Source organism: Etheostoma cragini, chromosome 6 (assembly GCF_013103735.1).
Source record: "Etheostoma cragini isolate CJK2018 chromosome 6, CSU_Ecrag_1.0, whole genome shotgun sequence".
NCBI classification, from domain to species: domain Eukaryota; kingdom Metazoa; phylum Chordata; class Actinopteri; order Perciformes; family Percidae; genus Etheostoma; species Etheostoma cragini.
The window spans coordinates 6575447-6589638 of NC_048412.1; the positions used below are offsets into that span (position 1 = coordinate 6575447).

The 14192-nt window shown below is 39.8% G+C and overlaps 1 protein-coding gene across 5 annotated transcripts in view; it reads right to left on the minus strand.

Moving 5' to 3' along the window:
* Window positions 1–14192, minus strand: part of grik2 (glutamate receptor, ionotropic, kainate 2) — a 254762-nt gene that overhangs the window by 76851 nt on the left and 163719 nt on the right. For all 5 annotated transcript variants that reach the window (XM_034873461.1, XM_034873463.1, XM_034873462.1 and 2 more), the window contains 2 exons: window positions 6395–6601; window positions 1312–1535 (listed from right to left, as the gene is read on the minus strand). In XM_034873461.1, coding sequence (XP_034729352.1) covers window positions 1312–1535; window positions 6395–6601 — 431 coding nt within the window. The remainder of the gene's footprint in view (window positions 1–1311; window positions 1536–6394; window positions 6602–14192) is intronic.

Below are 14192 nucleotides of genomic sequence, written 5' to 3' on the forward strand. Positions count from 1 at the left end.
TGATTTCACACCACCAACACTATTAGTGCAACTCCAAATGAGTTCTACAACCCTGTACTTCTTCATAAAGGTTCATGGCAAACCCATTTGGAACAAAGTATTTAAACTTTGCAACACTCCTTCTTTAAGTTCAGTTTCCCTGAAAGAGTGCAATGCCATTTGAACTTTGATGGCACCGATTAACTGCACTGAGAGACCTGAAATTGCGGGTCACAGCCCCACTTATAAGAGAACTTTGGCACAGCAAAGTAATCCATGACAACTGCAAAAAATAAACCCACATCTAAGGTTATAAGGGGAATGAGAATGATGTTAACATTTAACAGTTCTGTATGACTTGAAATCCTAGCATAGCAAAGTAGTCTGGACATATACATTTGGTTATATCTTGATATTGTCGGCTGCTACAATAGAGGGAAGTCTTAACAAAAAGTACAGATACATTTGTCACCCTAAACCAAGGTTACATGGACTAGAATCCAATTTGACTCCACTTTATGAACAAAATGTCTAATCTGGCAAGATGACAGCTCAAAACTCAAATAAACCAGCTACTTGTAAGTCTGACTTTAGTTTTTTGTTCTCTTATTAATTGGAGACTGTGAAGCAGCAGAAGAAGAAAAGAAAAATGTATCTCTGAGTCATAGCTGAGCTTGAAGCAAGGTGAAGGAAACAAGAGAAAAGAAAAGACAGCATGAACTCTGGAGACACTGGGGACAGTGAGGGAAAGGGGGGAGAGGGGCAGCAGTAACACCGAGCTCGACACGTCCCACACACACACACACACACACACACACACACACACACTTCAACACACATCTTCGTATGAGTGCACAACCTTTCTGCCACTCTCTCAGACATATACGCCCAACCCGTACAACGGCTGATAGACCTACAACTTCTCTGTCTAAGGTTTGTGTGTGAATCTATCGTGGTTTTATTTACTGACACCAATGTGAGTAGAAGCAGGCCAGGAGTAACCCAGCAGCCAAGCCAAGTACCAAACGTATTCCTTTAAAAAGTCTAATGGTGAAAATGGCAAATATTTATATCATCTTTCATGGTCAAACTGCATTGAACACATTACACAGCAGTGGCGTTGAGTCTGAGTTTTAATCCGTGGCTGTTGGTTAGTGTCAGCACTGTCACTGAGGGGTAACTTTTTACTATCAATGAGTCAGTGTGCTCCGGATACAGTTTCAGTAATTACAGAGATTGGCCTTTTGTAAGTCAGATGGGCGAGGCGGGGCGATGACAGCTAAGCATGTTTCTGACTGTGTGAGGCTGTGATCAGTGGAAGTGACATGTTACCTGGCTATGACAAACAGCACACAACTGACACCCAAGTAAGCCAGCAGAATATACATCCAGATATCAGGCGAGAGGGGGTTGAGGAAGGAGAAGACCCCAGGGTTCGTCCCGTTGGGCTTGCGGTACAGTATACTTATACCCAGCGTCATGAAGGGCTTGGAGAAGTCGATAACCTTCTCGCGCACGTATGTGATGGCGAGGGGAGCCACTGCCAGATCAGCTCTCTGTCAACAGCAAACATAAAAGGGAAGAGAAATAGGCTATAAGTCACGGGCACAGGAAGCATTTAGAGGCAATCAAATTAAGAAAACAGGGTCTTTACACACTACAGAGTCTGTCCCAAGGCACTTAGCAAGGAATTTAAAGCGCTCTTTCTCGTTCCACCCATCAAGTACACTCCCACTACTAAATTCACTTTTTCCCTCTGGGGCCTAAATCAAAGGATTCATTTCCTTTCTTTACCTACTTTCTCCTTTTGTTGGGATGGCTGGAAGCTGTAGCCTATCATAGTACTATACTTTATAAGATGTACTGGGACGATGGGAGACATACAGGAAACAGGTCACCAGTGTTTAGAGCACTAACGCAAAGAAAACCTCTAAGTACCAATAATTCACTGCACAATCCTTTGATGTCCAGTTGTTGGACTGTGGGAAGAAACGAGCAACTAGAGTACTTTTAGCTTTGCTTTCTGTTTATGGTCTAGCTCAATGGTCCTCAAATGGGGGTACGCGTACCCCTTGGGGAATGTTGGAATAATCCAGGGGGAGCGTGATAGATTTGCAAAATGCTAATTCAAAATATATGTCATGCATAATTTCTTTAAAACGTTATACTATAATAAAACATTAATTATATGGTGGATTTTAAACATTTGAAATGTAAAATTTCAATGTTTTTCAGTTACAAGGTTGCAGTAACAGGGTGGTGGTGGCGCAGTGGATATGACACATGCCTTAGGTGGGGGGGGTTCTAGGTTTGATTCCCACTGCGGTACATCAATCAATGTGTCCCTGAGCAAGACACTTAACCCTTAGTTTCTCCAGAGGCGTGCAACCTCTGATATACATTTATTTAACTGTAAATTGAATGTGTTGGCTAAATGACAAGTAATGCAATGTAATCAGAATCATCTTTATTTGAAATAGCTTTTATCATAGTCTTGGCCAAACTATTTTTTATTATGTTAAGAGCCAAGTACTTTCACTGTAAAAGGCAAAACATGATGTTTTGGCATTTTGTTACATCCTAGCTACTGTACCTTGACTATTTCTGTATGGCTCGTCAGGAGTGTGAAAAGGGCACAGCATGCCACGGCCTGTCATGAGCACTACATTGGCCGTTACACTATACATTTGCAGTCCTGGGGGACACCTATAATCCTTTTCCACTGCAAGATCTAAACAATCTATTCCCTAGACTTCCAATAACAGGAACCTTTGAGAACCTTGTTAGGCTTGGGTCCTAAATTCTTCTATGCATTTCCACTGTGTTTTGGATATAAAAAGCAAAGCCAGACCAACTACATTCTTTTTATGCAGTGTTTGGTAATGAGATAAGTGGTTATGTGTCCCACAAAAATGAAAGAAGTAGTACTATTATTCTTATTGATTGACATTTAAAAAAAAATGATATACACTAGGTTTATACTAAAGCAGGACACCACTGGGAGTCTGCCAGTCGGTGGCTAAAAAAACAAATCCAGTGCCTTGCATCACTTTGTAGTATTTCCGGTTTAATTTCTAATCCCCGGATTTGGCTCTCTATAAATGATTTCCTCTCCCCAAATACTAATGAGGACTTGAACATGTCCATGTTTTCCCAACTCCGGTATCCAAAGAAATACAGAGAGCTTCCCTGGCAAATGCCTCATGTTCAATTACAGGTAAAATTTCCGTACCCCTAGCTTCAACGTCCGGCAGCGGAAAAAAAGGTTTGCCTAGAGAATTAGTTTCTGCTCTGAACACAGGCGACTGTTTGCACATTGCATTACACATTGAGCTTTAACATGACATTTCTTATTTATAATAAGGCATAATCCCTTCTTTGGCAAACACAGAAGTCGTGGTTATATGTGAGACGTGTGCTTTAGAGATAAAGAGGAGGGATGTGTTGAGCCTGCCAAGGAAAGTCATGCTACCATATCTGGGGTGAAAACCATGTTGTGCTGTTGACAGTTAATAAATCTTGGGCTGCATTGTGACTATGAATGCGAAACATTCACAGCAAGGTCAAGTGGTTGGTTTCTCAAAGATATACCCTTTTTGTCTTATGAAGGTTGCCATACATCACTCTAGGATGAATTGACTGAGCTTCCTGCTCACAGATGTGATACATAAAATAGTCTGCTTATTTCATACATCTCTGTATTTATCCAAAGTAGTCAAACACAACCATACACATGCTCCACTTTGGGCATTAGAGAGCGCAACGATCATTTTGCTAAATGCCTTTGACAGGATGTTTCCAACTTGTTCAGCTCGATTCAGCATGTCTTCCTCGACTCAACTTGTTCTCTGTGAGTCCACACTACCAAGTCTTCTGAGGGCCTGTCTGCTACAATCACCACCGGTCTAAGTCAAGCCGGGCAAACCAACGCTCAACATTATCTCGCAGGGGATTGGGCCCTTCACCCATGAAAAAACCAGACTATCTGTCACGACGGCCAATCGCTGCACTGATCAAGGGCGGAAGCAGTTAGACTTGACTCCTCTTGGGTCAAACATTGACTATCGGCCGTGCAGCACCTGCTATTATTCTGCCCATGAAGTTTCTGCTAACTGGGACTTTGCCTTGTGTGTGCTTGTGTGTGTGTTTGTTTTAATAAGCTCTGTAGGGGAAACACGCCCAGACACACTCTTTGCTCTCCTTACATCACTGTACTCTCATATATAGTGCTCATTGATATCCGTCCTATTTTTTCTACTTTCTTTCCCTCTCTGTGTGTTTCAGTGAAATACTTCTCCTAATTACATCTTATTTGAAACAACAGTACTAAGGGCAACACACAAAGGTGTGTACGATTTGCATTGAAATCCTGGGCCTACGGTTTTCTATTTAAGCCCATTCACAGGCAGCCTTAACATAAACAAATATATGACATCATGATGTCATGTCAAGATTAGGGATGCGTACCAAAATCTACTGGACCGAATGACAACACAAATGTCGGTGCCTCATTTCCCTGCCACCTAAACTTCTGCGCTGCCTTCTGGTGTTATGAACGTATGATGTTACTGGCAGCAAAAGCATCACTGCACATGACGCTAGTTAACATAACACTTGGCAGCAGGTAACCTTAGCCTACCGTTAGCTAGTAGCTGGCTTCAAGACTAATGAACGGTCTAATGTATCATTGTATTTCACTTGAAAAGATTCCAACACCGAGATGTTCAACAGTCTGCAGCTAAGAGACACAGAAGACGAACCCCACTTTACAACACCATGGCCACTGCCGGAGTTGTCTGAACAGGACTGAATGGTGCGTTAAAATGCACCTTGGAAACTCATGGTGGATTCAAATGCACCTTGAGAAACTCAAGCTGTCATTGTAAAGTACCCTCCTGTCATCTTGTGGTTTTTCTTGTTGTTCTTTAACAGCTAGTGACTGGTGAGATAAGTTATTACTATCCTATTTAAATAAATCATTTAAATTTCATCATTGGGCCTTGGCAGTAAAAAAAGCCCTCATCTTTATCGGAACAACCCAAACAACACCCAAAGCTGATCAAAACGAAATGGTTTCACATTCACTGGCTGCATTGGCCCATCCGTGCTACTGTACTTGACTATGTCTGTTTGGCACGTCCGGTGTGTGCGATGGGCACCCAATCATGCAAAACTACTCAACACGGCGCAATATGGCACAACATGGCGTTTAGTGATATTGTGACTCGCCTAACTGTACTTTCAAATAGTGCTAGTAGTAACCTCCGTCTAAATTCTTTTTTTTAATTTTATTTCCCTCTTAGCAAGTAGCAGTGAAATATTCCCCATTACATCTTATTTTTGGTAATTTTTTTAATTTGGAGGGTATTATGTTAGTATGACATGTCATACAAGTCATTTAACCAGCACCATAATACATTTAAAAACATGAAAGCATAAGTATTGGCACATCTGTAAAACCTGTTCTTGACATGGAACAAGACAGCATAGTAAAGGTGAATTGCATAGAAAAATTACATTGGCAACTAACAACTAATGTCTTGACGTATTTATCTTTTAATAGTCTTTTCCCCATTATTGATTTTGTCATTAAATGTCAAAACAATATTAAAAAGAGTGTGACATTCTCTCAAGAAAAATACAAAAGTTGTATGCACTTTATGACCAATAATAAAACATAACTTTAAACCAAAAACAGTTTCTTTCACTATCATACTAAAACTTTTAAAATAATTTAAACCTAAACAAGCTTTTTATTGTTTTGTCCAGTTTGAAATGGTTAAAAGCAGCTTTTTGGTCATAGTGCTGTATATATTTAAGAATAATTACAGTTTATTACAACAAAAGGTATTATTACAAAAGGTCCGGTCACCCATTCTTCCAGTAATTATAATATTGTACCCCTTAAGCTAATTGCTGATCTGAAAAGATGACAATATCACGCAGAAAATCAGATGTACAAGATTTCCCCAAATTTTAGGCAAATTGAACCCTTTCCTTAATTTCTTGTTGTATATGCAGACGAACCAGGAAATGAGTCTGGGGGCTCGGGGCCACGGCCGAGCGACGTTTTTAACATTTTTCTAGAGGTGATCGGTTGGCGTAGGTCGCGTGTCCTAGCATAAATCACGCTTTAGGGATCCTGTCAGACACTAACACTGTAGCTTCTTTCGCCAATGCCGACTACAGCACTCTTGTTTAATATTGGACCAGTTTCAAAGATCGTTCCCACCAGTCACTTGGACACAAAAACAAGGAAATAGGGGTCCAAGTTGAAAAAAAAAATAGGTTACACTTTAACTTGGTGTGTACAATAACACGGAACATGGAAAGATCCTCTAAGAATAAGTTAACATCCGTATGCTGGGAGCACATTCAGGCGGTTTCTTAAATAATGATGATTTAAGAGACTCACGTGGTCCATTAGCTCCTTGACCATGCCATTCCACTGGCCCGTTTTCTCATCCTGGGCACCGTATCTCCCATCTTCCACTAGGCGAATCTCGTAAGTGAAGCCCAGGATGTTGGCCAGCTCTCTCAGCAGGTCTATGCAGTAGCCCTCAAAGCGGTCGTTCCCATAAAGCGGCTTGTCAGACTTCTTGAACATCACATATGGCTCTACCTGTCAGGTGAAATATTGGAGAAAGGGATGAGTCTCTACAGCACTTGGCATCTTTTACCTACTGATAAGGCCTATCTGAGAGGCTGTCTGATGTGTGAGATAGGCTTTAAGGCTGTGCAAGCCCAAACACACACTGGCTCGACCAGTAATGCATGTGGAAAGCCGCTCTGAGTATGTGTGTGTGTGTGTGTGTGTGTGTGTGCCATCAGTCAGACTCCTGTGATGAGAGGTAGGGTGAGTGCAAAGTGAGGCATGACCACAATAAGAGATAATCCCCCATATCAATGACTCTGTGCTCCTCTCAGGCTCAGAAGGCTGGCTTTGGGCCCAGGCGCAGCTTTCGGGAGACCACATGCTTTGTCAATAAGATAAGAGATGCTGATAGACGGACACAAAAAGAGAGAGCAAGAGCCGTCACATCCCTCTGTTCACACTAACAGCTGGGGAGATTACTAATGTCTTCTTTCATGTGGCTTTATTTTTCTCCCTCCCGCCTACTGAGCATCTTCTCCACCATGTCCTTCTCCGCTCTTTGCTCCACGCTTCACTCCCTGTGTTCTCCCCCTCCTGCTTCCTCCCCTCTGTACATGCTACATGCACCATCTGTCTTTCTTAGCCTCGGCGCTCGTTCTCGCCACACGTCCCTCATTTCTAGTACTCCCTTGACTCTCTCAGACAAATAAATCCAAAAATACATCATTAGGCAGGTGTTGTTTATAATATAACTGTGCCTTGACTGAAACAAAAAACAATTAAAGATTGCTAACAGCTTTGACATATTTCACTGGCTGGAGTTTACACAGAATTCAGGCCTTGAGATGTTTACATAACAGGGGGGGAACAACAGTTTGTTCTCGTTACTAGTAATGGCAGCCCGAATAAACAGCCTGTCTTTGCAATAGATCATGCATTTGCCTTGTAGTCGTGATGGAACACAGATGTTGAGGAGAATGACTTCACTGCAAACTGTTAGACAGGTAAAATAGATCACAAAGAAGAAAAGGTAGAACAGCATATCATTGTATGTCCCCTTGTCTTTGTTTTTTCTATAATCTATCAATATTCCTTTATATTTGTATGTCTTTATTTTGTTCATACCTGAAATGTTTCTCCCTTGCAAATCTCACATGTGAAATCCTATTCTATATAAAGCACTACAACTTATTATATCATGTGTGCATCACATGTGAAATATCCAAAACCCACAAGTGCCTATGTGTGTGATGTAATAGCTTAAATGTGTGATGTAAATGGATCAACATGTAAAACTAGTGTGCTTTATCAAAAAGTACAGTACAGCAGTTCACATGTCAACATGTTTTAAAGCCATAAAATGGAAAATGATCATATGTTAAATGCTGTTTTAATCTCCTGTTATGTATGAACTTTTGTCAGTAATCCGTCTATACGCAAAGTACAGCGCAGGTTTTCGTTATCAATGGTGGAAAGGAAGCTATTTCCCGTTGCTAGCTAACAACATGCTGTTTAACAAAAAGTCAGAGGCAACTAGGTCAGAGTTGATTAAATAATAGGCCTGTTCAATAATAACCGCGCTTCGCCTGTATAGTGCATGAAGGCAAGCAGAAGCAGCAGGGTGACAAAAATGACAAAATATTGTTATGAGAAACATATATATCAGCTTGAACACAGTCTCCAGTTCTTAATTCAGACAGAGGAGCTGTCTGAAAATGCTCTACATGAGATCTGTTGCAGATGTTAATAAACAGACTGTATGTGATCTGGGATCTGAACCGATTAAATCTCGGATTTCTGAAAGTCACTTTCAGCCACACTACATGTGTCCTGTACAGGATACTAATAATAATACCAATACTACTACTAATAATAATATTAATTATTATTAATATTATTATTTTTATAATTATTATTATTATAATAATACATTTTATTTAAAGGTGCCTTTCTTGGTAAACCGATTTGTTCTGAGTTGTGATTTGAAATCACAGCTAGGGAATGAATCGATGTTTCTAAGTAGAGGTGGTGATGAATTCTAGAGACGGGGAGCCTTTAAATCAGACAAATAGCAATTAAAATCCCTCCAATTCAAAAACAATGAAAAGTTTATATAAAATGTCATAATGTTGAGTTCTTTCTGAAAAATTTCCCAATTTAAAGTAAAGTAAAAAGTAATAAATTGCAATATTGTGATGATAGAGTAGCGTGAGGCCTGTGGTGATTCCCACCACTACAGCATCACTTTAACCACACTGCAACCAGCAACTCAGCACATAATATGTTATATCTACTGTAGCTCCTGGGCTGCTACATTATACCTTAATGTATGATTATTGATGTAATCTTAATGAAAGAGCAGCAAGCACTGTCCACACTCGGATCAACACCACCGCGGCTGCAATGTCAAGACATACAGTGCAAACACCAAAACATGCTACTATTTGTCCAGGTGAACGTAGGAGAAATGTACATTTAACTCCATAACGTCTCTGCGGCATATAAAATAGGCAGACATACCGGAACCAATTACCATTGAAATATATACAGTCTGAGATTGTAGGTCTGCTACTGTTGGAAGATGGTGTTTGCAGATCAACGAAAAATACACCATTGACTTACATTGAGCCAGTGTGCTCTTTATGCCCTGCCTTCTGAAATTAAATTAAAGAAAAAATGAGGTGGTTGTTTTCTGAGCAAAAGAGGAACAATTAGGACCAAAATACATTTCTGATCTGCTACTACACTATGACCCGCCCAGACCTCTCAGGTCCTCTGGGACAGGTGTACTTTCTGTCCCCAGACAGAAATCTATATCTGGAATCTTTATCTGGAATAAACTCCCAGAAACCTGCAGATCCGCTGCTACTCTCAGTTCTTTTAAATCAAGGCTGAAGACCTTTCTATTTGATGTTGCCTTTCTTCAAATAGTTGTTCATTTCTTTAATGTTTAATTTATCATTCTGCACTGTAACTTTTATTCTTGTGTTTTATCTGTTTTTATTTTTTAACTTTTTTTTAACTGATTTTGTGTGAAGCACTTTTAATTGCCCTGTTGCTGAAAAAGCCTTGCCTGCCGTTGCAGTTAAGTATTTCTTTGAGTATTTCTGCCTGCACAAGCTCGGTCCCTCAGGTAAGCTACTGTTGACAACACCAACACATGGTCCGAACAGCAGTGTGTTGTGCATGAGTGATGTGTGTGTGTGTGTGTGTGTGTGTGTGTGTGTTTATATATATATATATATATATATATATATATATATATATATATATATATATATATATACACTGTATATATGGCAGCTTTTTAACAAATTAATTGCACCATCCAACAATCAAAGATAGGAGCAGTGTTTTCTTTCATCTTATCGCCATGGTAACTGCTTCAGTGGCAATGAGCATGGCAGTGTTTTTTAAATCCAAACAATTCGTTTACCAGGCACTTTTAACACTGAGTGCAGAAAAACTACACTCACTGGTAGCATTGTCTTTCCAAACGGGGTTTCTATCTTTTAATTTTCAAATATGCTAACTTCAGAATTCAAATTTGTCCCCGAAATTTCCTCCGCAATAACATCACAGAAGTGATTTTTATTTGTCTGTTGTACCTTTAGAGCACGAGTACAGATTGTAAAGCATTTAGCCCTATGTCATACAGTTTGTAGCTGCTTTTATAGGAAATGACATAGACTTTTTATATTTATAGTGCTGTTGTGTGTCAAAGGTTTACTTCACCCAAGAACTGTGATTGGTCAGTTTGGGCTGTTTGTGTTTTCTCCTGTAGGGCTACAAAGTGGAATAATTTGAATTAAACTTCTCCAAGAACTCCTGTCTTCATAGCCCAAAGAACATTGGTGTGTCTCGAATCGCGCGCTTAGAGTGTTAAGTTAGAATATCCGGATGGTGCATTCATAATAGTCAAAAAGTCGCCATCTTAGCTACGTTGCGGAAGGGGCAGAGCTAACACAAGTTGAAAAAGTTAATATAATGGCGGCCGGGGTACAATTCACAATTTCAAAGAAAAGGAGGGATGAGATGTTCCGGATAGAACATTAAGGTTGTGCGCGATTTGAGACAACACTACCACGTCAAATTTGACGCACTGTGCAAGCCAGTACGTAGTGTACAGCAAGTGTGCGGTTTGTGACCCACTAATCGTCTCCTGCATCTCTCAAGGCCTCGTGAACAGTTTTTTGCCAGCGACTGCTTATCACTAAGGTGATACAACACTACTGCTGAGGGGTTCCTTTTGGTGCTGCACAGGAATGCCCCCCTTACTCCCTTTCCCAACACTGGACTACTGGTTAAACTCCTACACAACAAGACTGTAAATCACAAGGTTTCTTCAAATGATACGTAATAAACATCTTTTGGTCATTTACCCTTGAATGTGCCCATTCTCTTCGACTCCATAAATGTCAGCCCAATGCCAGTGCTGAGTGAAACCAGATGTAAAACAACTCTACATCAAAACGTGGGCCCTTCTACAGGACCTGTCATAAAAATGATGGTTGGACACCTTACATAAGCGACCACCTAAGAATCAATGGACTGGAAAACACCAGTTCACCTTTCTCCCAGTTAACATAGAATCTCTGATCCAACCAACACACACACACAAGCCAAAATGTCACGCCTATTTGTCAATCAGGTCTCATCTGGACCTTAGCTTTGATTAATTAACAGTGACTTACCCCGGAGGCTACAAACCAAAACTAAAAGAAACAGACAGTTGCCTTTATTTTGTTATTCTTGCTTTGATCGCTTCCTGCACTATACACATACATATACTTTATAATACTTAGATAATTCACATCCTTGACTTTAAAGCTAATAATCTGCTTAAAGGTGCTCTGCCACAAAATGTTTTTTACTTACATTTACTAAACATTTCTGGAATTCTATCCATATGTGTTATGGATCTAACATCTGTTACGTGGTGAATGTGGAAATGAACTGCTACCTCCTTTGTCAGATCTAGCCAGTGAGAAGAAATAAGAGGAGAAATAAGGCCAATTACAACAGCTGGTCAGTCTGATGTCATGTTGTCTGAGCTCATTACTATTCATGAGCTCGCCCAGTTGCACTGGGTAAAGGATACTGATAGCCAGGCTCTCATTGGCTAGCTGTTAGCCAGTCAGAGTCAAGCAGCTGAGCTCGTTAAATATGGGTTGAAACAAGGTAACCAAGGCATGTTTTCCACATAAAATGTTACAGAGTCGATGGTAGAAACTAGACAATTACCACAACGTAATGAAATATGTGTGGCAGGGCACCTTTAAAGAAAGCACTTGGACTGCTCCCCGTGTGTGTGTGTGTAACAAGCATGATGTGCGCGCGCTGTGCACAAGCCCAGGCGCATTGTACTAATGCACTGTTAAAATTTGATGAAATGCTGCCTTACTGACTTTAGACCAGGTTTCTGTTGGTCAATGGCGCGATCACTTCCTGCTGCTGCAAGATAGCAATACGCCAAGAATTCACCTGAAAACACAACATGAAGGTACCATGGGCTGGAATTTTTTTCAGACCTTCGTGTGCAGCGCTGTGGAGGAAGGTCGGGCAAAGACAGACTATATGCACCCTAAGCCTTATTGACTGTTGGGTTATTTACCTGTCATAAAATATAGCTCACACATCCCCATAATTCACAAATTTCCAATGTTTTCGTGCTACAGTAGCTGCCGCCATTGGTGACGTAAAAGTACATTTCTCCTCGCAATGTGTTATGCAGTGTACATGTACATGCACATACCTGATATGTAGGCTTAGATATGATCTTATCTCTAGTGAATTAATTATCATTTTATTCCTTTCTTTATGATTTGACCATTTTCTCTCAGTCTCTATTTGATGCCATGTTAACTAGTGGAACAGATGTTCTATCTATCATGAGTACAAAGATGCTATTGTGAGCCCATTGGCAGCTTATGACCTCTCACCCTATGTCATCTGTGAAAAACTAATTATCATAAACCGTTGCTGGGCACAAAAAGCACCGCTCACCGGAACAGTCCGCACTACCTGTGATTCTTTCAGAACATTATAAAAGCCCTGGAACAGTGGAACTGAAAGGGCACATGGAGGGGTTTTAATATTATTTTTTGGATTGGTAGCCACAACATAAGAGAAATGTTACTTATCACTCCTCACACATTTCACAAAATACTCCAGAACTGAGCCCCAAAGCATTTATTTCTAATTTAGGGGACTTTAACACTGTGGTCCAATGGTAGAAGAGTAGATAACTTTGCGCTGTTCAGACCCAAATCTGATAATTAGTCAGCTCCAAAGCCCTGTCTGGTCCAATCATTGAAATTATGCAATGATTCATGCAATTTGCTTTTTTTTTCTAGTTTGATTAAGGTCCAACACTGACCAACAGTGATTTAGCAATGCCGGTATTTTATGAATTATAGCTTCAAAAGAGAGGCTGTTCAAAACAGTTTTTTAAAGGAATGGTTTGATTCAACCAGCGTGGTTCGCCAGCTGCTGTACACATGCTTGAATCCCAATTAATCGTATCAACACAGGCGGCACGTAGCCCAATGGCATTACATCCAATACATGCAGATGCTGATGCACTGTGTGTGCAATCTGAATGGTTTTCCAGAGGTAAAACATTTTATCACAGTACATAAAACAAAAGCTTAATAATATAAATGAATTGATAAAAAATCTTAGCACTTTTATAGTGCCTCCAATGGATTGCAGAACAAATCCATTTAAAAAAATTACATTTTTCAAACTTATTTTAAGTTTTTATTTTTCTTTGCAATTTTCACTGTTTGAACTGTAACTTTACATGTTCTATGTGCCTTTTCTAAGTGCAACATACAGCTAATCATGTTCTGTAACATTATCACATTTCAGTTGTACAAAGATCCATCCCCGTAAAGTCTTCCCAGCTGCACAGCTGATGCTGTCAAGCTCCTGCCTTTTGCCTGTGATGATCTCTGAAAAAGATTTTAGCCATTTGCATTGTGGGTAGTGTAGTAGCTAAGGTGTTCTACGAAGGAAGCATACCAATGTTATTTAAAAGGAGGTAATCTTCATCCAGTGATTCCACTGAGTCCTCCAGCCTGAGAAATGGGACTATTAAACCGGAGAATACTTTGGTCAAGACTTTCAATTTGATGTTGCTATAAATCCTTTGGACTTGATTTTAATATTGTTTTTAACTAGGAAAACTGTGTATACAATGAAATTTGTTTTAAGTTTAAAGGTTTAAAAAAAAAAAGCTAGTAAGTAACCCTTAAGTTCAGTTTGGTTTTTGGTCCAAATACTAAGAAATGCTTGCAACAATTGTATAATAAATTATGTGACATTTTAAAGAATGCAAAATGTCCTGTTAGTTAAAAAACATTGTTGTTTTTACCCACTTATAGCCTAAATATGATGGGGTGTTATATCAAGTATATCAACTGATTGTAAAAACATAAAAATGATTCAGCTAATTGCATTTAATGTAGATGATGCATTTCAAATATAGTTTTCTATAGTTGTCTTATCAGATAACCAATGATGACATTCGGACACCCTGAATACACACACACACACACACACACACACACACACACACACACACACACACACACACACACACACACACACACAC